Below are 25737 nucleotides of genomic sequence, written 5' to 3' on the forward strand. Positions count from 1 at the left end.
AAAATTAACTGCGGGAATATTTTATAAAGTCACAATAGAAAATCAGAAGGCTGTTCCATACGTCCACATTTCAATCTATTATAAATTCATTTGAGTCAGATCAAATCATGAAGCAGCCCTGAGTGTTACATGAAACAAGCACAATTACAATTGAAGTCAGATCATATACACCCTGAGTAACTGGAAGCCCAAAACAACTGGAACAGTGAATGAGGAAGCCTAGAGTTTCCCCTGGAGAGGGACAGGGGTGGGGGCAATCAGCAAAATGCGTATACCTGAGACAACTGCAGAGCCTGAAAAGGTCCTAAAACCCTGAAGATGCTCACATGGTCTCACAAGCAAGTCCCTTCACCAGATCCACAGCCCAGATAACTGGCATCTTTTAAACTGTCCTATTTCCAGAATTCCTGATTTTAAATCACACTGGAAACCTCTGGCTGCAATTGAATTAGAATGGCTCGGCTCAGCCCTTCTAAACACCAAGGGGAAAAAAAAGTACCATCCTTAAGTTTGTTTTGTTATAAACTCGGACCTTCTGCATTCCAAAATTGTATCCCTCTGACGAATATAAACCGGTATTAGAGAGAAATGGTTAAAAAAAAAAAAAAAAAAAAAACCCAAACCAGCCAGTGAAAAGGAATGAGGGAGTACGAATGGTAACATACAGTACCATGAGCGGCAGTGGCCTCCCAGTCAGTGGTGCAAGGTTAACAGATCACTCCTGGCCTTCAGGCAGACAGCAAAACACAGCCTGGGGAAGGGCAGGGACAGGGACCCAGGCCGGGGGAGGGGGCCCCCGCTCGGCCAGTTTACACGAGAAGGCAGCTCAGCTCCTTTCGGGCGCATTCCTCCTCTCTATCTCCCAACCTTTTTGCGTGTGTCTTGTCATATTTTCTTCAGCTGTTAATTGTCCAGACTGCAAGGCTTTAAACAGCCAAGGTTTAGGAAAAAGCGAAACCCTTCTAAGTGACCATCACAGCAAATCAGCTTCACGCTGGTGGGTAAAATTTTCCAAGGGAAGTGTTCTTCTGATAGTTCCTGAGTTTCTAAGTCACCCACCCCCACCCCACCCCACCCCCACCGCCGCTGCCGCCACACACACTCCCCTGGAGGGCTAAATGCACTGTGGCAATAAAACATTCATGCGACTTGGAATTTTAACACAATGCCATTTCCCTAGTTTAACCTGAAAGGAATGCACTAGTCACAACAGACTACATCATCCTGCCATCGAACCCTGCCAAGGAACGGCTTTTTTGGCCGTGCTGGGCCAGCTTTGACGGGAAAGGAGTACACAGACCCACACGCTGAGCACAGAGGGGCCACCTCTGCTTCCTCAGCCTTGTCCAGCAACACCCTGCTCTTGAACATGACCCCTGACCCCTCGCATTGTGACCGGCTTGTGATGCATGTGTCACTCTGGAACTTCTGCAGAGCCACACACTGCGAAGGCCATTTGCTGCTCTCTCTCAACAGGCCTTGGGCCGATGCCAAAGGTTCTTTCTTATTATTGCTGCTACTACTGAAAGTCTCACGTCTCAAGCGTGGGGATGCTTTCCCCCCCGTGTGGTGGAGGGGTCTGTTTTTCTTTTTCCTTTGTTTGTTTTGGACTTTTTAAAAAAACAAACTTTGCATTTGCATTCATAATTAGGTTATGATTACTGACAAAATGGTTTGCTTTGGGGACTACTTATCAAAGCTGCCAGTTCTTTCGCATTTAAGTGACATTTAATTTAGACTTACAAAATACAAAAACAGAAATAATTCTGATTTCTCCTGAGAATTTTAGAGAGTAACTCAAAGGTGTTGAATTCTAAAACATCCACACTTAACCGTTTCATGTGGCTAAAGGACTAACAAAACAAGCAGCAAATCAGATCCCAAAACCCTACATTTATTGATTTATTACTTGTGCACAGATTTCTGCCTTCAAGGAACATCACTGACAAACTAAGGAACAAGGCAAAATAGATGCACAACAAATGAAAAATTAATCACATTAAAAGTTAAAAAATACTTGAACTCTGCTGTGATGTCAGTTGGGCCCTTTATAAGCAATTACAACAGCATTAATTTTGATTAATTTTGTAAGTTACCGGATACTATAACTTTGTCCCCAAAATCCCTTTTTCCTTTATCCTCAACTTCTCCCCCAATACTAAGGTATGCCTTCCAGTTTTTACTTTTCTGATTATTCACTTTTTTTCTTTTCTGATCATTAACTGTTTTCACATGGAGCACGTTCACTTTCAGCCTTGCCCTATAATTTTGTCTTCTTATTCGTCCTGTTACAAGAGTCACAGGCAGTTCTAAAAGGCAGCAAGTCCCTCCTCCTTGCCCTGACCCTGAACTACAGCCAGGTGAACTGTGATTACTGCTGCCAAACGCAGAAGATGCTCAGCTTTAATCTCCTAGAGTGAGGCCCTGTCCTCTTCTCAGTAACAAATGAAGAACATCTTATTTCATCTAAGAGATACCCTAAAATACAAAATGATGATCTCTAAGCAAGTTAACATGCACATATAAAATAAAACCAAATTGTCTTCTTTAGTGTAATTTTTGTCTCCTTAGTAGCTGGAATTAGTCTTAAGCCCTAGTTAAAAGACTTTTTTCTTTTTCTTTAAACAGACATTATCATGCCTTGAAAAGTCATTCTAATCCCTTCACCTTAGCCAAGCCATGCTAATTCTAGATAGTAGAACAGCAATTACTTTTTTTTTTTTAAAAAAAGGAATTATATTTGACTTGGGGAGCAGGCGGTGGGAAATCAACCCGAGAGAGAAGCAAAGATTATCAAAAACCTATGTGAAATACTTCCATTTTAAAATGCAAATGCTGAAATCAAACTGTCATTTTAATCTATATAAAACACAGGAATAAAGACATTTGATTTCTTTAAGTAATCTGATTTATTATCAATGTAAATTAAAATTCTAATTTTGATGTTACTAGTGGGAAACTTAGTAAAATTGAAGACAGCACCACATAAAGCCTTGAGATTAAAATTACTGAGGATTATTTCTATTTAAGGCTAGACAGATATACTTTTTTTTCCTCATATGAAATTAACCAACACAGTGATCCCAAAGTATCTTGGACCAATATCCAGAGAAGGAAAAGAACAAAGGTCTGTGAACAGGCACATTGCAGCTATTAAACCCTCAGTTGTGATGCGTTTCCTCTGAAGACCTCTGGAACTTCAGTGCTAAAAGAAGTGATAACCCACCTCATTGCATTTCTAAACAAACTGTTAACCAATTTTATAATTTATTCACTACAAGGGTAGAGTGATGCATCAAAATGAGGAAATCCTGTTTTATATGAAATTGTACCAATACAAATAAGTGGAATCAGAACAATATAGAACCTACTAGAAAAGAATGTCCAATCAGTAAGTTCACTGAAATGCGAAAAGTTGCAAAAATCTGAAAGTTTTGTAGAAATATTAACATCTTTCAGTTGCGTACACTTGGTGAGATAATCAAATCTACGATAACCATCGGTGATTTTCATTTTCCTTCAACCAAAAGAAAGTCTTACTACGTTAAATGACCTTTAGAAATACAAGTTTACCTTTTAATTTCTAGAAAGCAGAAGAGATGAGATTTTTCTCACCAACTTCTATTACAAGGAGCACAAATATGTTAATTTATTCTTCCCAAGAGTCCACTTGGAGCTATGAGATTGCCTAAAGCATCCAGCACTGCCCCCACACCCAGGCAGCCCGCAGACTCGAACCCTGCCTGAGGGCAAACCTAAGAGGCAAGGAGATAAGAAGGGAAAGGAGAGGTGTGGATAAAGGAGGGCAGGAGAGAAAAGGAAAGAGATGGTGTGGGATGAAAACAGACTGGAAGAAAAGCAACAGGAAAGAAGGGGATGAGAGAGAAAGAGTAAGAATGAGATGGGAAGGAGCGAATTGAAAAGAACCAGGGAAAGGGAGACAGAAGGAAAAAAAAGGGATGGCTGGGGAAGAGGGGAGGAACTGGAGCCCCACGACACAACAGTGGATCAAGCAGCTGGCCTGAGATGCTAATTCAGCGTTTTAACAAATCAATGCCACTTGAAAAGTACAATGCGAGCCCTCACCGGGTAGATGTCAGGGGACTGAGAAAATGCATTCTCAAGTATTTCACATTAAGAGGAATAATGTGTTAATTTATAACTCTTCACCCTATACACTTGGATTATCTATCTGTGTCAGCGATTTGACTTCTTAAATTTATCAAAAACGCACGCAAAGGGAGGCAGCTTCGGCTTCACCACTGGGAAATGGAGGTTTAGGAAAAGCCTGTCCTAAGTTGTCTCGAGGTTCTTTTCGCTTTCCTATTTGGGCTGAAGGACAGATTGGTGGGGGTGGCAGGAAGCAGTGAGCGTCTGAAGGAGAGATCAAGGGAGGAGGGGAACTCCTGGTCCAGTTACTAACAGCACCAAAGAAAAGGCTTTCTTGGCCTGTGGTTGATTGCATTAGGTACCATCCGTCAAAAGTGACACAGAAGAGAAGGAATAACTTGAATCAGCAACCCGAGCTGCCATCATCAGAATTTACTTTACGGAAACTTACTTAAGTCTCTCAGCACACCCAGCGGAAGAGAAGCTGCTGACAATTGGATTCTAATTAAACAGTACTCTCGCAAAGCCACCAGAGTTCCAAAGAAAGAGCTTATCAAAATAGGAAGGGAAGGGAGGGCGAAGCTTATTTTATTTAGTTAGCGTTGAGACAGGGAGGGGAGATGTTGAAGAAGTGGTATTACATCCCAGCATTCTGGAGCCTAATGTTTGTTTCTTGAGAAAAACCTGTTTTATTAAACATCAAATTCTTGGAATTGTTTCCTAATTGTTCCTTAATATAAATTTAGCCAACTTCTAAGATGATGATAGCACAGTTTCTAACCTGAGGGAGAGACTGTTAGTATTTTCTGCTAACAAAATTAAAGCATTATCAGACTTAAATTTTCAAGGCGCAAGCATTGTCAACACACAAAGGTGGTAAATTTTAGAATAAACAGAAGAGAGTATGTTTCAAGAAAGTGTTTAAATTAAGATCACGTCTTCAAAGATAAGAAGAGGGAAAGTGGTTCTACACATAAAGAAAAAAAGGACCAGACTGTGAGTATCTGTTCTGAGTTTCACTTTAAGATTGTTTACACTACACACATCAGTATTTTACACTGTGGCGGTATTTTTATTTGCTACTTGTACAACTGCAAAAGAAACAGACATTCTCTTATTTTCGGGACATTCATATGTAAATGAATGCTGATGAATGGAAATGAGATGCTATACATGATGGGCAACGTTCAACATTTAGTTTAAAAAAGGCAAAGTTACCTCACTCACTGAAGCTTGAATCTCTTCCCTTCTACAACTGGCCGCGGAAAGAAATGAAAGACAATGATGGGCCTTCCAGTTTCTATTGGCTAAACACCACCTTACAGAGACACTCATGACAGAAAACAAACATTCTTTCAATCTTATGTTTTGCATCTTTTCTACGACATAGTATTACACAGAGTCATTTTTAAAGGAAAATTTAATTAGAAACAGAAATTATAAATAGCCAGAAATTTTATAGCTGCACTGAGCCAAAGGGTTAAAATTCCAAAATAGTATAATTATTTAATGAATGTTTTATTTCCTTCAAAGGAGATAATTAATAAGGAATTTCCTAGGTCATGACCATACGTACACTACTTTCCCTTTTCGTAAAATCTTGGGAGACAGAATATATATTCTGGACAGTATGTTTGCAATGGGAAAGAATCATATTATGTGCATTTCAAGGGCCTCTATGCCCTGAGAGTAGGATTTGTCCTATCCCTGGTTTTTGCATGAATTACCATGACTGTCGGTCCCATCCAAGCTACCCTCACGTAAACTATCTATCCATCCTTATCATTATGGTACCATTAATTCCATTCTCCCCTTCCCCTTCCCCCACCACACTCACCTAAGGGGTTAAAAGACTTCAGTACATTTGTGACTTGTCAGTGACATATAATACCCGGGTCCTTCATGCAATCAACTTTTACTTGACATGTATTTGCTCATCACAGGACCCGCATTACTACTGGGAAAATGAAGAAAAACCTAAATTAACACTTGACATTCAATATGGTCAAGTCCTTAATTGGCTGGGCTTCCTGAGAAAGCAATTTTCTATTCCCCAAACTGTTCGCGTGTCATGTGTGGAGTGCAGCTCTTGGCCATCACTGCTGTCCCTCGCTCCCTCTAATGAGAGCAGATGAATTAGTGCTACGTGACACGATTTGAACAGGGCTTCCTCCTCCTCCCCTCCCCCAATCTTTCTCCTATACCAGTGACAGCTGTGTGGCAAGGGAAAGAAAGGAAGAGAAATGCAAGAGCAAAGAATCCTGTAAAGGATGATCATTTTTTAAATGAACCTTAAATGTCTTGTTGAAACTCCAGAACAACAGGGCCATTTAATTGTCGAGGTGGGGAAGGGGGTTGATACAAAGATCAGGGGAATTATCTGGCCATGGTTGATTTGGGTTGTATTAACTTCAAGCATGTTTCTTCCATTCCTGGCTAGTTGCAGTATTAGATTGCACTGGTCTAATTAAAATGGAATTTACATCCACTTAAGAAAGTTTTTTGAAGGTCTGGAGAATGGGTCAACTAGAAAAAGAATGAACAGCATGAAATGATTATTACTCTAAGATAAACATACCTCTAGGTTAAAGAAAAAGAAAGTCCTTGCAACAAACGTTTGGGTCATAAAGAACCTCTAACACAAAACTCTGTCACTATACTTTGTTTTCAAATTATTGTTCAGTGTTTGAACTCAAGGCTCACCCTTCTATTTTAAATAATTTTGTTTAGTTCCCTTTGATTGCCGAAGTACTGCAACAAACATTATCTGAACACTGATTTCATTCTATTATTGTGGAGGGAGGGACTATCTTCTGCCTTAGAGGTGCTTATCTAGCTCAATAAGAAACAACTGAATGGATGAGTGAAAAGAAGGCAGGACAGAATCTGCTCTATTCAAAGACACTAAAAGGTAAACTAAAGGGCTTTCTCTGACTCTTCACTTACTCATTTTGAAACCAAAGAGGAAGTAATTTTAAATGCCTGAAGTGCTTAACCAATCTGATTAGGGCCAAACAGAACTGGGCGAGGGAAGAATAGGGAGCCAATCAAACATCTGGGAGGCGAGTCCACAGCACAGGCCTAAGTGAACACAATTTGTGGAAGTCACTAGCACCTTAGCACTTTGGATCTTGACTCGCTTTTACTGACGTGAGAGCTAAGACAGAGACGCTACCTGTGTACCATAAATGATACCACAGCTGGACTGATGCCACAAAATCAATGTCAGCTGCAAAATACAAAACTATTTCTAGTTCCTCTGCCTCAAATAAGTAGCTTGATCATTTATTAATTATTCCTCTATAATTCTGAATATAATCTAAGTAATATTTCAGTAAGTAAACTGTGAAGTAAATTGGAATATATACAAATATGGTGAAACCCACTTTTGCACTATGTTTAAAGTTATAACCTGAAACCAAAAAAGCTATTTCCACATTTTATATTTGTGGGAAAGAACATGAAAGGAAATGAAGCTTTATAAGGTCTTCTTTCCTTAACAAAAGTCAATTCATAACATGATTTTAAGTATTCTTACACTAATAAAAGACAAACCGTAACAGAAGGAAACTTTCTGGAACACCTTGGATTTTCAAATTTGTTGGAATATTATTCGTCTCAGACAATATGAAAACTCTAAAACGCAAGTATAATTTAGAATTATTTGCACCAAAGTAAAACAATACAATAGACTCACACTCTCCATATATTATTCCTCCTGTGGCTAAAGCACTGATATTTCAAGTATCGTTAAGATCCCTTTCGAAAATACACTTGAGACAGCTTAAGAATGGGCATTCTATCAGGTGTTTAAAAGAAATAAATAGATAATTTGGTATTCTGGAAAAGTAGCAGAGTCTAATATATCCAGTTAACTGCTGCAGGAGCATTATCATCACTGAGCAACAAAGGGCAGTGTATTCTGCCAATAGCTTTAGGGTGACCTTTGCAATGCTGACTAGTCCGTCAAGTTCCATCTCTGAGATGCAAGGCATAGACAGGGATGGTTTATTAACTGAGGTAGGAACTAAAGACCAGGAGCCTCCAAAAGGGTAGGGATATCACATTCAGGAAACGAGAATTCCTTTCCCTACGAAGAGAAGCAGTGTACCATGAGATCAGGCTGAATAGCCCCCATATTCTTTCCCAAAGCACTAACCTTCCATGGTGCAGAAACTCTCAAGTATTAGCATAGTATCAACATCTTTCGCCCCCCTCAGCTACATTTTTAAGTATTGCCATGAAAATCCAACCGGGAATTGGTAAAACGGGATCAATGACTTGAGTTCTAGGAATAAAGCTGAAAAAGAATGTTGACATCATCTCAGAGCTTTAAACAAATTGTGACGAGTCCCGCTTTATCTGGGGTAGTTTCCAACTATTGCTAAAGCACTGCTAACAGGAAGAGGTCGACAGAATTCAAGAAGGAAGCAACAGCAGGTAAGAAAAATGACTCTGTACTGAACTGAGAAATTTCTTCAAGCAGCACCTGCAGAAAATCAGCCTTTTTGATTCAAGAAAGGTACTTTTTTAAGAAAGTTAACTGTGACTATGGCAAAGTGACATGCTTAAACTTGATATTCTCTTAGGGATGAGCAGGCTTTGAAGCTCATAATAAACTTGAAATGGTTCTGTGGAATGTTAAGGCTTAATGTGGATGGTTGGTGCCACTGTCATGCCTACACAAAACTATGTCAACCTGGAAATAACTGCATTAACAGCTCCAGGGTATTTAGAATGGAAGCCTTGCCCTTTTTTTTTATTAAGAATTTTACTTTGAACCATAAGAAGAAGCTGCATTAAGTTTCCAACTTGTTTAGCACAGCTAAAATTAAAATACTCATTCCGGTTTAGAAAGGCATAATATTCGCCACCCACCTAGTTCATGTTCCCTTCACGTGATACCATTCTCAAAAAGTATAAACATAGCAGAGAGAGAAATGACTGCTTTAAAATAGCCTGGCACACGGAACAATAAAACTATCTATCAAATAAAAGGCACAAATGTTATTTTATAAAAATTAACAGCATCGAAAAGGGTGTCTTCTTTTATCCTCCAGTCTTCACCACCCTCTTTCCTTCAGCGCTTCCCTCCCCTTTTATTAAAGATATTTTATCTAATTCTCAGTTGAAAGGTTTCTGAAAGTGGTAAGTCCCAGCTGTGTTGATGCTGAACTTCTTGAACATGGCACACCGACGTCATTCTGACACACTCTCAGATGCTTCGTAACAAGCTGCACCAGTCACTGGATTTGAAATACCTGACTTACTATAAAACAAACTGTTAATCTCTGGTCTTTTCTCCAGTTCAGCTCTTCCCTGCGGTTTTGGAAGCAAACCAATAGCTTGTTATGTTTACATCAGAGACGACTCCCTTCTGATTGGCGTCTGATACTGTCCAGTGATGCTGTTCAACAAGACCCCAGACAGAACCTAGACACTCCTCGGGCCCCATTTGCAGACCATTTTAACAAGACCTTCTTGTTTCCTGTTCCCACGAAAATCAATAACAGGATGACCTTCAATTTGAAATTCAAACTAATTAATTACCCTTTCTGTTGAAAATGCTGATATCTGATTTGCCTAGAGAATTTCAATTATGAATAGGTTATTTCTTTTAAAGAGCCCCATCAAAAAATTTAGATAGACACTGAAAACCTCATCTTATAACAATATAAATGATGTTTTCTTGAAGCTTGTATAAAATACTGGCCTTGCATGAATTAGTATGGGGAAGTTTTCCCCGTGTGGTCCATCCCCTCCTCATGACATCATAATCAATTGCCTGGTAAATTATAGCAATCCCACAAAGATTCGGGGCCAAGAATCTACTGCTTAAAGGTGAGATGAAAAGCTTTTTATAGTTAAATTCAGCTTTTCATCTATGACTGACATAAATCATGGGATTCTTTTCAGAATTTAGAAATCCCCTTTTCCTTCCCTATAATTCCAAAATTCTTACTTTTCTATCTTTATTTCTACCTTTGACCATCTTCTTTGTTTTGCTCTCACATCTGATTTTTCTTTATATGGGGGTCATAAGAAGAAAAGCTATACATCAAAAACTATCAGCACCAGAAATATATTTACTAAACTCTTTTTTTAATTCTGAAAAAAAAAAAAAGAAGAATTCAGTCCATCCCAGTGGGGAATTCCCAAGATGAATGATCACATGCAATGAAACTATTATCTTCATCCATTAAAATATTATCTAAAACAGAGGTTTCTATCTGGCAGCCAGTAGGCTGAATATAGCCTGCAGATGAGTTTTGTTTGGACCACACACTTTTAAAAATATTTGAAAAGGTTGCCAAGATTTAAAAATCAGGAGATTTCACATAAAAATCTGGATTTCTGGCTTCTCATTAAAAAAAAAAAAAAAGAGAGGATCTTGCAACACTCGGCCTGCATTCTCACCTGGCAACAATTGGCTAGAGCCAAGGAGCTGCTAGCTCCCTCTGATTGACACAAGAGCTTTCTTGGTCCACCACAGTCCCCACCAGACTCCCTCCACTCGTTTAACTCACCCTACCTCCGCATGGCCCTTGGAGGCAACTCCCGATCTTTAACATGTCAACTACGCCAAAGAGAGTTTGCAGAGTTTGCGGAAGAAAAAGGGAAGGGTATCTAGGACCAGAGATTTAAAAATACAATTTCATGGGCTTACACAATGTAAGACAGCAGGTAGCAGATTTTATTTCAAAATGTAGTTGTTCAATAAAACATAAGTGCAGAGCAAAGGAAACTCATTTTCATAATTAAAATTTTTTAAAAAGCAAACCTAGAACTGATGATCTTGTCTTACAGTGGTCCAACAAACATTTGCATGGCTGTCAATCAACCACATTCTTCTCTGCGGCCCAGAAAAGATGTTCATGTCAAACTATTACTCAGATCTACAGCCATTTTGTTCCTTCACATGTTAACACTTCTGCACTTCCTTTCTAGAACAATCATGTACTTAAGTGAAAACTGACCCTAATGCAAAAATAGAACATATCGTCAAGGTAAATTTTAAAAGTCAACATTTAGGACGCATGAATATTATCACGGCAAATACTCATCTTTACTGGCTCCACATGTATGCCACAAGCTGACATTTATACTTATTAAATAGACATTATTGTGGGTTCAAATGACCCCAAAAGTCATGGCATGTTTCTTTAAAAATGATTATTACCTAAAAGCAGATGTCTATGGCACAGTCACCATGCACTTCTACTTGCTTATTTTCTTAACTGAAAGGAAGTACAAAGAGAAAATCTTTCATAGTTCACTCTCTCCAATCAACCACGACAACACAGTTTTTCTACCTATTAGTGGATTTTACAAACAAAAGTACTCTATTTAGCGGAGGAAAGAAAGTACTTTTTCGTTTTGTCTAACTATCTTAACAGGCTACCTCTCACGTACTGTACAGAACAGAAACGCAATAAATAAGCTATGACCAATCATATTTTGACTTATTAAAAAGGGTAAAATTGAAGTCAACTTTAATATAGTGTTCTGAAATTATGGTTCATGATTGGCCCACATTCTTGAAAGATTATTTTTTAATTAGCTGTTTCCTTCCTAGGAGAGAAGCATTTTTCTTCCATTTTCACCTTAAGAAAGTAACCCTTGAACATATGCCAAATTTACTTCACAATCAGACTTTAATCCCCAAATTCTCTTGATTCTTAACAAGTTGAACAACTTTAAGTAAACAGTTCGCAAAATCATAATTATCATACTGCATTCCTTAACTCCCAGTTGAATAGAAAAAGAGAAAATGCCATAAGTCGGAGTTCCATAAACACAGTCTTAGGCCCAGTATCTGAACGACAATATGATATATTCCTTACAGGAAGCATTTTTCTTTATATTCATTATGTTTGAAAGTTGAGCAATTAGAAGCAGACACCTGGAATTCAATTATTAATTTACCTCTCCCCACCACTTACACACTTCTTTTGAAATCATCTCTCAAGGTACTTCTTAAAGAGATGATCCTATGGGACAGCAGGCATGTAAATGCTCATGTTCTTTTTCTTTAAAATATCTTGGTATAATCTAAGACTAAAGTTAATCTCTTTCTTCTTTAAATGTATAGCTTTAGAAAAAAAACTAAAACTTAACTAATGAGTAAAATGGTAAAAACCCTGAATTCAAGGAAAAGTATAATTCACTTCATTCATGTTATTTTATCTACTGTAATATTTTAGAAAGGGAATTTTACGAAAAAACACAGTTAATTCCCACCCACGATGACCAAAGGTTTAAGCTGGTCACCTCAGGTTCACCTGACTGCAAATGACAGCTGACTGCAAATACATAAAGCACTTCTAGAAGACTCTTGATTTTTTTTGTTTGCACTTTATTGTTTCAAGGTGCAAAATAAAACATGAGATCATGAATGTTTCATATTATTTAACCTGTGTTCTATGTGGATTAGGTATTGTGCTCACTTAGCACCTTCCTTCTTTCTATTAATCACTGATTTCTAAAAAGAGTATCTCAAACTAGGCTTATGTTGAGGCTTATTTCAGCATTCTGCATTTGTTAAAAAAAAAAAAAATTAGACCAGAAATACAGGAATACTAGCACATAAGGTACAGTGGGTTATCAGAGACTCAGAAGGTAGGCAACAGTTGGCTTATTGAGAAATTATTAAAAATAACTATGTGCACAAGTTAAAATAACCAACCTCTCACTTTTGCCAAAAGGGTGTTTTTAATATAATGAACATCCAAGCTTCTCTGGTCATGAGAAACCTGGAATATATTATACACGCATGAATGTGGCCCAGGATGCAGGATATGAGATGTGCTTGCTATCAACAGATTAACACTTCATTTTCATTACTATAATCTCACCACAGGCTGTGAACGCTCTCTTTTTCTTATTTGAACAAGAATGGTGCATGAAAAACCAAGCTGACAGGCAGGCGGGGTTCATTAAAGGCACAAGGCCTTTATTCCCATAACACATCTCACCTGTATGAAGCCAGGGTTTGGGCTTCCAGGCTGGCTACTGAAACAAGCTCTCCCAGATGTTGGTCTTCTCTTTCTATCCCTTCCTACTTAATTTATGATAAAAGTCAAAAAAAAAGTATAAACGAAAAAATTCTTGTCCATAATCAACTCTGTTTAGTAGATAATAGGATTGGTAACATATTTTAAGATCTATTCAGTCCCATGATTACTTTCCAAAGTTGTCCAATAAAACAAACAGAAAGTGGCTGGAAAGGGAAATGATGAGATGTTTGAAGCTTGAGTCAAAGAGTCTAATCTTGGTATCTTTATCCCAGCTTAGTTCTACCTTATTTGAAGAGAACTGTAGTTTCTCACTGGTTGAAAATGGCTATTCACAAAATGAGAATCAATCAGGCTATTTCCCAATGAATGACACTGAGCTTCACCAAAAAGCTAGGGTTGAAGAGCAAAATGGCTACAAAGTATAAGGAATCATTCCAAATGAGATTCCTAAAATGAAGAATTCCTTTTTTAGGATGAGCCATCCACACACTCATTGCCTTTGGGGCAGCCATTCACAAATCCTCAACAAACCTAGAAATACATCACTTAATTCCATAACCAGCCAAGGGACAGATGTACACTTTCTGCATGTCTGTGTACCACATATCAATGCACTGCCACGAAAACAACGTGGGAGTTTAATACTGTCCACAGCAAGACAGTAAGACTTTCCACAAAGTCTAGAGCAGGACTTTGGTTTGGGTTCTTTCTGACACTCTAATATTCATACCTAAAAAAGAAAGAGTCAAAGAAAACCAATATTAGATAAGGCAGCAGATAACCGAGCTGACACTTGAGTTAGGTTCTGACATGAGCCCAACAAAGAGAATGTTTGCAGGCATTCTCACTCAAGGACACTTTCATGAATATGCTCAGTGTATAATTATCCTCCCATATCTTACAAGTGGCCTCGCAGTCATGTCCACTGCCCTCCAGCACTGGCAGAGGGCAGGTAGTGGGCAGCTTTTTCTACCTATGCCTGATTAGGTGCCCTGAATACCCATCCTAATGATTTAAGTCAACGAAATCCTTCTTACTTAAATTTTAATGGAAGAAAACAAAATTATTAAAATCCTACTAATGGAGGTTCTCATTTTAATACTAGTTTTTGTTATTATGTTAAGCCAGCTGAAAGTAATTATTTTTGGCATGTAAAATATTCATTATCCTGAAACTTTTCTCTGCAAGCCCCCAGTTCACACACTCTGATAATCAAATATGAGTCTTGAAGAATTGTCTAGAGAACAAATAGCCATCAAGACACCTTAATAAAGTTGAAAACTTCATGAAAGTCACACAAAAGCACAGCAGGTACAATACTGGAAGCTATGTCTTTCCCACCTAGAATGATATTTTTTAACCTTGCCAATTTTAACAATCTCTCTGCCATGTAAGACAATGAGTTAAAATTTACTAAATACAAAACAGTAGTGAATCCTGCTCATTGCGTTACGTATACTGCAGGTTTTAAATATCACAATGTCATCTATTAATATTAGCACCCTGCCACCACTTCAGTTCCTTTTTTAAACGTTTCTGTTAACTGTTATTAACTGCAGTTTGTCTCAAAGTCATACCGTCAACCTATTGAAGGAAAACTTCACGTTTTCCCCTTTCTAAGGAAACGCTCTCTCGTGCAGATGTAAGTCTAACTGTACAAGATGATAAATCCAAGAATTACATTTTTTTAAAAAGGAGAAAAATAGAAAAGTAAAATCTCTTTTCAGCTAAGGACTTTCTTACACAGGCAAAGGATCAAATTGAGCTGCCTGTCAGCACCTTTGAATGATAAGCTGGGCCCCTGGTTACACGTTTTTATCACACCCTTACTTAAAGAACCCTTACGTAGCAAAACTCCGGGACAGTCTTCCTGTCAGCACCTACACACTGAAGACCACATCCAAGGGTGGCACCGCTTTCCCACACCTCTGCCGGGATGATGTATCGGCAAAAAGATGCTTGAACTCAGTTACTGTTACGTTTCAGGTGCATTTCAATTCCTTTATTTCAGGGCAAAAAAGAGCCAGTGAAAGTAAGGAGAAATTCAGAAAAAAGACAGATGAGGTAAAAGGAGAATAAAGTGAAAAAAAAAATTAGGTGTATGGGAACAGGAATAGGAAGAAAGAACAGACAGACTATGTATTTAGGTCATTAAGTAAATTGCTGCCAACCAAACGGCAATGGGACTTCAACCAACCTCAGCCACCCCAAACAACAGGCAAACCCTAAAGACAGTAGCAAAATAACACTGCAGTCCAAAAATATTGAGTAAATAAGATGTCAGATATGCTCAAGAGAATCAGTGTTTCAATGAGGAACTTCCTACTGTTCAAGCTTATTTTCATTTTCTTAGAGAGAAATGAAAAACTGATGGGCTTAATTAAAGAAAAACAAAAGGATATTATTTTGTTGTTAAAGGATCAATTCTTTTTTTTAATTGGAATGATGATTAATAAGCTGAGAATCTGATTTCTAAGCTGGCCAGTTTGAGTAATGTGTTGTTTTTCCACAAGCATTTCCATTAAGGAAGGCTCTGTGAATGAAGAAATGATACAGTGCTTCCTCTCTCCTCCTGATCTTTGACTTTGTGGCATGAAATGCTACACAGAGTGTTTGAACAGAACGACATTGCACACTGTCCTTACCTAAATGAACTCCAGCCATAAATTTTTCACCTTAGGGTTTGAATGTACACTATGAAATTTACTAGGCTTCCTACAGGGAATGTACAAATTAAAAAAGAATCAATACTCTTATTTTTCCTATTCTCTAAACTTCCTTTTAAACCTGGGAAGGGAGAAGACAGTACACATCATGCTCAGTGAGATGTGGGTACCTTGGAGGTCATAGCCTCGGGCATCATTTTGGGGATGTCATCTGCACATATTAAAACTTCTTAGAGCTTGACTTGTTCAGAATGTTTTCTCATCTTATTTTTCCTGCCTGTTTATTAGTTTGCCTTATAAGAAAAAAGTCCCTTTTTCATACAATGTTTTACTTGTATGTCAGGATATAAAGGTTGCTATTCCCGAATTAGGCCTCTTTTCCTTTATTTCTCTAAGGCTTAAAAATAGAAGCCAAAGTCCCTTGAAAGGGTCTCTGAGTCCCCTTCTCCTGCTCTCCCTGGTCCTTCAGTGGATGAGGATCACCAAGTAAAATGTGGAACCCAGCTGCTTTTCGGGAAATAAATATGGCTTCAGCACTGGCAGACAGGGGTGAGATTAATCATTTTTTTCTGACCAGAGCCTAGAGGAAGAGTGGTCATATAGTGGCAAAAACATATTACGAGAGGTACGAGGGGGATTTTCGTGTGGTGAAGAATTCATTCTACGCACGTAAGCCACGCTCCAAACCTCACGTGAAGGAAATCTTGGAACCATTATATTCCAAGTTCTTTGGACAATAACAAGCAGGGAGTTCCAGAGAAAATTTCTCTCAGTGAGAAAGTCATCCCACGACTCACTCTTTTCTCCCTAGTACCACAAAGTTCCCCTGACAACACTCTGGAACAAAAGGAGTTAATTCCGAGATCAGTTCACACCCTCTGATTCAACTTATGGACACAAACTAAAAGCAAATTCCAGTTTCTTCTCTCCCTCCTTTTGATATATACATATATATTCTCATCTGGAGTCTCAAGTTGAGAAAATACCTCTTCAGCTGTTCAGAGTCATTAGCAAGTCATGTTTATAAGGAACACTCTCTCAAAAGCTCTGCGGATTTACAAAGGCGGATGCCCAATCTAAGGTTCTTTAAATGAGATTGTGTGACGGGTCTAAGGTGGGAAGGGAGAAGCACTGGAAATTTTGTTTTTCACTGAAGTGGATGACGCCAGTTCACTATCTGTAATGGTCTGTTCCTTTGGCATCAGCTCCCTGTGTCACAACGACCTGGCAAACTTGCATGCTTTCACTACCACAGGAGTCCTTGCAATCCTGCTTTGGCTATGACCCATTCCCTTTTGCCCCAACTTCTCAGAGATGCCTTACTCAGCATCTAATTAGCTAGGGAGGATTTGCCGCGGCTCTTAACCCTGACACGGGAGTGGGAGGACGTGCTGCTGTGGTCGCCCAAATCTGTCCTGTCACTATATTAATCAGATTTCCATAAAGCCATGCATGAATAATTGGATTTATCAGTGAATGTTAAGATACACTCATAAATATAATTATGAAAAATACCTACAATTATAGATAAGATATCCGCACCTTTAGGGATTTATTTTTCAACTGTGGTTACTTGACTCACCCTAGCAAAGGGCTTTACAAATTATACAAACACACAGAACCAGTGTGCAGAAGACAGAAATATGAGAAAAATAATTTCAAAATCATCACCTACTATGTTCAAATTCACTTAACGTATCGTGTTGAAAATGAACCTGAAATTTGTGCACAGGTTTTTAATATTTACCACATACACATCTGAGAATACGTTTGGGCATGCTTTACTTGCATTCATTCACATGTACATAAACACCATGTATATGACCTACGACTTTCCCATTGCAATACAAATTAGTCAGTATCTGTTAAGTGAAGTCTGCATGGTATACACAGACTTACAAAGTACAGATCAGCACACAAGCACCTGTCTCGATGCTACAATTTGTGTTTTAACCATTACCCGAATATTCCAGTTTTAGTGTTATATTATCAGAATGGAGGTTAAGAATTATATTTGAATATGTGTCTATAGTTAAAAGTTCAAAATAAAACACATTATCACTCAAATTAGAGAGGGGAACTAAATTGGAGGTGGCAGCCTAGTAATTCAACAGGCTGAAATTACACGCCTCCTAATATAATACAAATATTTACTTTAGCATCAAGACCATAAGTTTGGTCAATTTAATCCTTTTTTAGGAAGACCTGATTACTAAAATACACCAACTGTAAGAAGGGGAGTGAAAAGGGAGGCGGGAAAAGTGCAGAAACCTAAGGAGGGATGATGCCTGGCAATGAAAGTCATTTTCAAAGACCATTAACTATCAACTGCTTTACTCAGGGCTCTGATTAAATAAGAACATACATCCTATGTTAAAGGGATGTCTACATGAGTAGGATAGAATTTAGAATAAAAATGTATTGTATGAACTATAAAGAAGAATCAAACCGCCATATACAATTAGGCACGTGAATCGTAAGAAAAACTGTATATGTGCCTTTTAACTGTTAGTGAATAAATATTCAAATTATTGAAGGGGACAGGTAGGAAGGCAGACAAAACCACCATTTCCACTTCAAAATACAGACTCAACAAACTGAAACTGTGTTTGCCTACGTGAATACAAAGAACTGAAATACTACTAGGAGAAAAATTCATATGGAACATGCTTTTAAATGGATTCTAGCAATGTTATTATATATTTCTTACAATATATTTTATTTATCATTTCTCTGAAATGTGCTAGATTTTATATTAGTAAGAAAGTTTGCTTTACTCTGTCATATCTCTGGTGAGCAGATGCTCTGGTATTAATGTAAATCGTTGATTTAATTTTTAGCTTTCTTGGTTTGCCCCTCACCTATCTAGGAAATGATTTCTCTGGTGATAACTAACACATCATGCTAATGAGAGAATCTAACGCACAATAGAAAAATGTCACTACTAATAATATTTGCATGAAGTTAAATAAAGCAACTGTAAGAGAATGTCAGACAGTTGTTCTTTAATAAGACACAGTTTCACAATGAAATTATGTTGTTAATTGTGTTACATCATTGGGTGAATCCTAAATTACTACATAACGATGCAGAGAGTCATTTATAATTCTAACTTAGTATTTCACTCCTGTCTGAAAAGAGACCTTATTAAGGGATCTACACTTTATTTGAAACAGGTTAAATATACCTCACCAATAATAAAAGGTAAATGCCTCTAGTAATGTGTAAAACGTGGGCTATAGCCATTTACCTGTTACGGTTTCATTTCTGAAAAGATTTCAAAATACATTAGACTACTGCATCCCTTCAGGTAACCACAAAGAATTTTATTTGCTACTTTCTCAAAAGAGCACAAAATATTTACAAAAATAGAAAAACCACCTTTTAAAACCCAATTTTAAAAAAATTCCAAAAGCAGGCCTGATTTTCTGCTTTTAACAATACGTCATGAGGTTAAAATGGGCAAATAACGTTCTGGAGTCTAGGAGATTAACAGAGAAGATGAGCAAAGGGTTTCTGGTCATTCTCGACTGTCACTGATCAAAGTGACCCAAAGAAGAGCTCCCTTCACAAAAGTCAAGAGTCATGCCCTTTAAGGTTATCAAATATTTGTCTGTATGGAAAAAAATGATCCCCTTTGGAAAAAATCATACTTGAATATGGGAGAAAAAAGGTATCGAGGCAGGAAAATGCAGTCAAACTGTCACACTCGAACTTTAGGGGCAACATACTTAATTTCACCAAGTTTAAATTGGCTTCAGATTGTGATGTCTTTTTGTTAGTATTAGACAGACTGAAAGATTTACATATAAGCGGATCTAACTTTGGCCACTGAAGACAAAGATTTTTATATCCCTACTTCCTAATTTATCTAGAGAAAACACAAACCTAGATTATTAAATTTCAGTATTCATGAGATATTTCCCACTACAAGTTTTGCTGCAGTTACATACTGGTGGTGAATTCTCTTTAATTCAGTTTCGAAACCTACTAGTCAGTCTTTCCTAATATCTAAAAAAATGATCAGGTAAATCTAATAGTTTTTATATTATTAGAGGAAACTTTGAAATAAAAAAATATACCCAATACGTTTTATTCATTTTATGAACCAAAACAATTTTTTCTTAGAAATTAAAATAATCATGATATAGAAAACCTCTTTATGTCCTAGCAAGGAGATATACAGAATTCTGTATACTTGATTAAACTGGACAAACTTTTTCTCTTTAGTAAGTAAGACAAAAGCTGGCTTAATGTGTATATTGAAACTAGTAATTCGTGAAACTGTTGGCTTCAAGAGAGATCATTTCAAGAAAAGTGTCTTTCTTGCGTGCTCTCACACACACACACACACACACACACACACTGAATCAGCATTGCTGATGAACTATAGGTAAGGAAAATAAACATTAAACACGTACAGCACATATATTTTTACCTTTACACACACAGTTTAAATTTAAGTTTACACAATATTTATACAAACTAAAATGTCATCCTGAAGGAGGGAAAAAAAAGCATGTAAACTCATACCCTCTTTTACATGCTTTCCAAAAATGCACAGGAGGTAAACATTTAGTAACCATGACAGGAAAAAAAGAAGGGGAGGGGAGTCACTAACTGCATCTAAACCAAAAAATAAAGAAAACATATAAACGATAGTTAAATCACAACACTTTTTTAAATTGTGATTTTTTTCCTTTATCGTACTACTATGTTTAGTAAATAGCATAATATTATATAGTTTTATATAGCATCCATTATGCATAAATTACTACCCTATATTTCTACTCTCTTTATATAGTCACTGACACTATCACATGCATACAGGTACACACAAGACAGATCTTTATACACCCAGAGTCAAACAGCTGAATCAGACATCCTAATAGCTTCGTTGTACAAGTTTCTCTCTCTCAGTGATTTCAAATGATTTTCCTAATTCTGATCCATCATTTATATAATTTACTTGTATTTGTTTTTCAGCTAAAATGTTTTCCACAACTTAAAGTCTCCTTAGATTCAAATCTACTTGGAAATGGGCTAGTGCCAAAGAAGCAATCTAACACCATCTATGTGGTTCAATAGCCATTTATCAATTGATCATTATCTCTATCTGGTTTTATTAACTCTTTTCTAGCTAGAGGGAGACCTAAACCAATCTTCCCTTCCAACACATACACACACACACACACACACACACACACACACACACTTACTTGACCTCCACTAACTCAAAGAAAATCCTGAAGGTGACATTTAATTTTTAAAGTGAGGCACAAGTTATTTAGTCCTAAAGTCAGTGAAAATACACTCTGTGTTTCCAGCACGAAGAGAGCCACCAGGCAGGAATGTGCCCCAGAAACACACCTCTCAAAGCATTCTGCAATGACAAGGAGTATCTCTGGGAGGAAATGAACTTTTTAACTTGCAAGGATGGGAAATTGCACATAAAGAGTTGCTTATTGGGTTTATGTTGATTGCATTTAAATCCCAGCTTACTGTATCAGCAGTAATCAGGGTCCCTCTACAGGATATGTCAAAATACACCTTATTCAAATGCATTTATCCTATCTAGAACGGTGTGATAAAACTGTTCGCTAGCTAAATGCTACAAAACCCTGGCTCTGTGCACCATCTTCTACAGATGTATTTCTAAACTTGGAGTAGTTTATAGCTTGGCAAATTCTTTTCTTTCCTCCAGTATCAATACTTTCAAAACGCTAAATTAATGCAATGAAGTATTTAATTCTCACGAACTCTTCAAAGCAAAACAGGTTTTGTTTTTTTTTTAAGAAAGCAGTTGAAATATTTCTTTTAAATGAGTGGAACAATATCAATTTCTTAACGGCCATGCACTTAAAATTCAAGTCTATTTCTCAGCAATACTTTCACGCTGCGTGGCTGATAATATCATCCTAACTTGCTTTGTGTGCGTTTGGGGTAGGCTTTTAAAAAGCAAGACGCGTCTAGGAGGGAGGCACCAGGGAACTTCCCTCCCTCGCTTGAGCGCAGTCCAAGATGAAAGTTTCTGGGTTGTTTCCCTTCGCTTCCTCTCCCCCTCGCTCCCCCTCGGAGCCGCCGAGCAGCAATTGTGCAAGAGGAGCCGGACGCGCGGGGCGCGGCTCGCCACCGAGGAGCGCAGGGTCCGGCCGCCGGCTCGCTCGCCGGCCGGGTGATTAATGAGCGGTGGCCGCCCGCCTCGCACTCGCGCGCCGGCTCGCCCGGCGGAGCCCGCACAGCCCGCGGCCGCACGGAGGAGCGGCTCGGGGAGGACGCCGAGGCTGCGCCCGATGTGAGTGCGCCGGCGGGCGGTCGGGCGGGCGGGAGCCGGAGCGGCGCGGCGGGGAGCGCAGGGCGAGCGCGGCGGCGGCCGTGGCGGTGATGGTGGCGGCGCGGAGGAGCGGGGACCGCGGCCCTGCCCGGCCCGCCGCCGGCCCGGCCTCGGCGCGGCGCGCGGTCGGAGGAAGTCGCCGGGCGTGCGGAGGGGCCCCCGCCTTTCTGACTGTTTGGCAGCAGACACTTGAACGAAGTGATTCACGGAGAGCGAAAGCGACATTTGTGGGGGGGTAGGGGCTGGTGGCTTTTTTTGTTTTAATTTTTAACACAAAACAAAGAAATAAATTCAGTCTTCCCTGGACCCAGGCTGTCCTGTGAAACTTTGCACCCAATGCCTTGGCTTCCTTTCTCTTCAGGATCCTTTCCCCTTTTTTCCTGGAAGGAGCCCTCAGGGAGAGCGTGAAGTCGCCCTGCACATTCCAGTCACACAGTTATGACAAAAGAGAGCCCAACTACGAAGTCAGCATCGTAAAAATGTGGAGAAAGAAGAATCCCAGAAACAAAAGTGCACATAACAATTCAAGGTTTCTTTAAAAAAAAAAAAAAGAAAGAAAGAAAGAAAGTAACTTACCTGTTGGGACATTCTGAATAAGAGGTTAGTATCAGCGTTTTGCCATGTCCCCATGAACCCTGGTTCAGCCGCAGTCGTTCTGGTTCCGAACTGCATGGAGTTGTCAGTACAGGAGTCTCTTAAAGTCAAGTCTCTTGCCCTCTTTGGCTCTCTGTCTCTCTGTGTCTCTCTTTCTCTCACATCCACTTCTGCCTCTTCTGACTGAAAAGTGAAGGTGGATTTTTTGAGCCTCTTGGCAGCCAGTAGCAGGAGTGTAGTGTAGTTAAGAAGCTGGCTGAACTGTGCATTTCATTTGGGAAGGGGGAGATTTGGGGGAGGGAGGGGGTCAGAGCTGCTTTCGCACCTTCTGCACAGATACCCCTATCATTTATGCATAGATTGTGACTCCCCGAGCTTGCCTTTGCTCGGTTTAACAGCTGCCTGTCAGGTGTGCAGACAGCACTGGAGACCCAACCATCAGCTTCAAACTCTCAGCCACTGCATGTCATTGGATAGCAGAGCTAAGAGTCAACTGCACTGTTCCACTGTCAGGCACCAAATGACACCCTGCACTAACCCCTCTCCAGACACACGGATAGATACACACTTATGCACACTTCAAGCAGCACCATGATTATGGACAGTCCACGGGGCCAGGAGAAGCTGGGGCCCTTCCTAGAGAATTTTTCCCAACAATGCTTTCGGGTATAACATGCAATATCTGACATCACTCTTTGCTTTAACATTTGTAAACTGCTATGCTTCAACATTTTTTTTCTAATTACACTGGAAGAAAGAAAAATACTCAGCTGTAAGAGAATGTAAAGTTGGCTCAGTTGTTGTCTAAATGTTAGCTCCTAAAAGTCATATAGTATGTGCTGGGCTATTTATAACCACATATAAACTCCTAGAGAAAATAATATACAGAGACATGACCTTACACTCTAAAAAGTAAATAAATAAACCTAGCAGTTTTTTGAACACAGAAGATGCACAATAAACATTTGCAAAATAAATACATATTATTTAATATCCAGTTCCTCAGGTCGTTAATTACTAAATTGGCTGTTAAGCAATAAGAAACTGAATGGCAAAGGAAAAAAGTATCTTTTCTTAAAGCTCAAAAGTAGAAGAAAATCCTTTGTTAAAGTTCCTGGATGAAGCATCTACAATAGCCTTTCAAATCATAAAAAAGAAAAAGATGAAGAAAAAAAGCCTGTCCTATTTCAGGCAAAAAGTAATGAATATAAAAAACTCCATTTTTCATTCAAGATCTCTATGGAAAATTCTGTAACGTTTTCCTGCCTGATGAAATACAACCTCAATAGCATGTCGTATTTTTAATTAAACCAGTTTTAAAACAAAACATCTATTTATTAGGTAGTATTTATCTACCTTATTTATGGAAAAGCAGAACTGAACAAAATGCACTGTACATAAACAGTAACTTCAAAATGGAAAGCTAAATTCATGTCATCTCATAAAAGTAGTCAGCAGGAAAAAGCCATCCTTCCCTAAACTTAAAATGTAAGGAACATTAATCTTCAACCACCTACAAATATCGAGGACAAATGTACCACTCTCCTTGCTCCTCCTTAACTCAAGAATAACAATAAACCTTACTCTCTGAAACAACAAAAGAAACAGAAAAGAGCTTCAATGGCAGCTCTGTGTCATTAGTGGACAATGAGAAAAGATGAGAAAACGTACACTATGTTGACACAAATGTGCCTTCCCCTCTAGAACCGACATCTCCTGAAAGCTTTTCTGTTAAACTTCCCTCCGGTTCACCACCATTAAGCACAAAAAAGTCTCGAAAGCAGCAAATTCAATATCTGAGAAGAAACAAACAAGAACCCAAAGAATTGTTGCCTTAAAATATATTAAGTCCACCTGTGGTCCATAAAAATATTCTTGAGGGGGGAAGACAGGAAAAGCCCCAATGAGTCAATTGTCAACAGTGACTGTACCTTTACGGCTAGCTATTACCCACTTAAACGCCCTCTAAAATTTGCTAGCCTCTTGATTTCTGAAGTGGCACTCAGTGCCTCAGTCAAGCTGCCTGCTCAGCTCCTGACCTTCCCACTAATGGCTGTTATTTGTGGGAGGCTTAAGGACACTGTCAATAGCAAGCTTCCTCCTCGCTCCTCTCAGGCTCTGTGTATCGCTTTGCCTGCGTGTTCTCTCTCGCCTGCCTCTTGCTCTCCCTCCCGACTCGTTCCCCCTCCTTCCTTCCTCTCTCCTTCACTCCCTCTTCCTCTTCTTCCAGCCACCCCCCACCCCTTCTTTCTTTCAGTCATGCAGTCCTCTTCTTTCCCAGGTACCCTCCCTCCCCGCCACCACACACACACACACACACACACACACACACACACACACAACACAAAAATCAACTGGCATGCAGCAGCAAGCACCTGCAGTAATAGACTCTTTTATTAAAACTGTTATTCTGCAAGACTTGAAATTCCCCGTGGACCGGGCCATGTCAAAGCCGATATAATTAACTAGAGGCTCAGCAACGGATCAATTACCAGACAAGCAAGTGATAGTGAAATCAATGAAAGATCATCAGCCACATTATCAGTGTTGCAACTCATTAGGGCAAAACTGAGAAATGTGCTCAAAGCGGGCCCAAGCAAGGTGGCATTACAAAACAAAGGGCTAATTTGGAGACCCTGCTGTGAACAATCTGTAACAGAATTAGCCTTTTTTCCCCCTAAACTGCACAGCTCCATAACTAAATGTGACAGACTGAGAGAAGCAGTTTATTAAGACACCAACCCCAAGTTTATTTAGTTCATAAACTCTTTCCTAGAAAATCAATACAGTCTGTACAGGGTTATTAGGCTGACTCGCTAATACATCCAAATGTGGTCTGCCGGGCCAGCACTCCTCTGACAAAATGCTACCCAGCATGGGCAAACTGAGCTCTCTCAGCTATCAAGGTTTGAGGTTGCTCTAGATGGAACAGGTCTGCAGTGTAACTAGTACCTGCATATTACTGCCAGGGAACAAGCGTCAAAAGGACCAGGATAGCTTTCTAAGGTTTAAAATA

General features: G+C 39.0%; 1 protein-coding gene across 17 annotated transcripts in view; it reads right to left on the reverse strand.

Annotated features, from left to right (window-relative positions):
• The window catches only part of BNC2 (basonuclin zinc finger protein 2), a 416788-nt gene that overhangs the window by 264369 nt on the left and 126682 nt on the right, over window positions 1-25737 (reverse strand). For 9 of the 17 annotated variants that reach the window (XM_070589725.1, XM_070589739.1, XM_070589737.1 and 6 more), the window contains exon 2: window positions 22704-22904. The exons of 2 other annotated variants lie outside the window; for them this stretch is intronic. In XM_070589725.1, coding sequence (XP_070445826.1) covers window positions 22704-22904 — 201 coding nt within the window. Of the gene's footprint in view, window positions 1-670; window positions 1086-1186; window positions 1366-22703; window positions 22905-25737 lie in introns of those variants that run through there. 6 more of the 17 variants (XM_070589734.1, XM_070589736.1, XM_070589731.1 and 3 more) reach the window with 6 other exon arrangements.

This window comes from Equus przewalskii, chromosome 22 (assembly GCF_037783145.1).
Source record: "Equus przewalskii isolate Varuska chromosome 22, EquPr2, whole genome shotgun sequence".
Classification (NCBI taxonomy): Eukaryota; Metazoa; Chordata; class Mammalia; order Perissodactyla; family Equidae; genus Equus; species Equus przewalskii.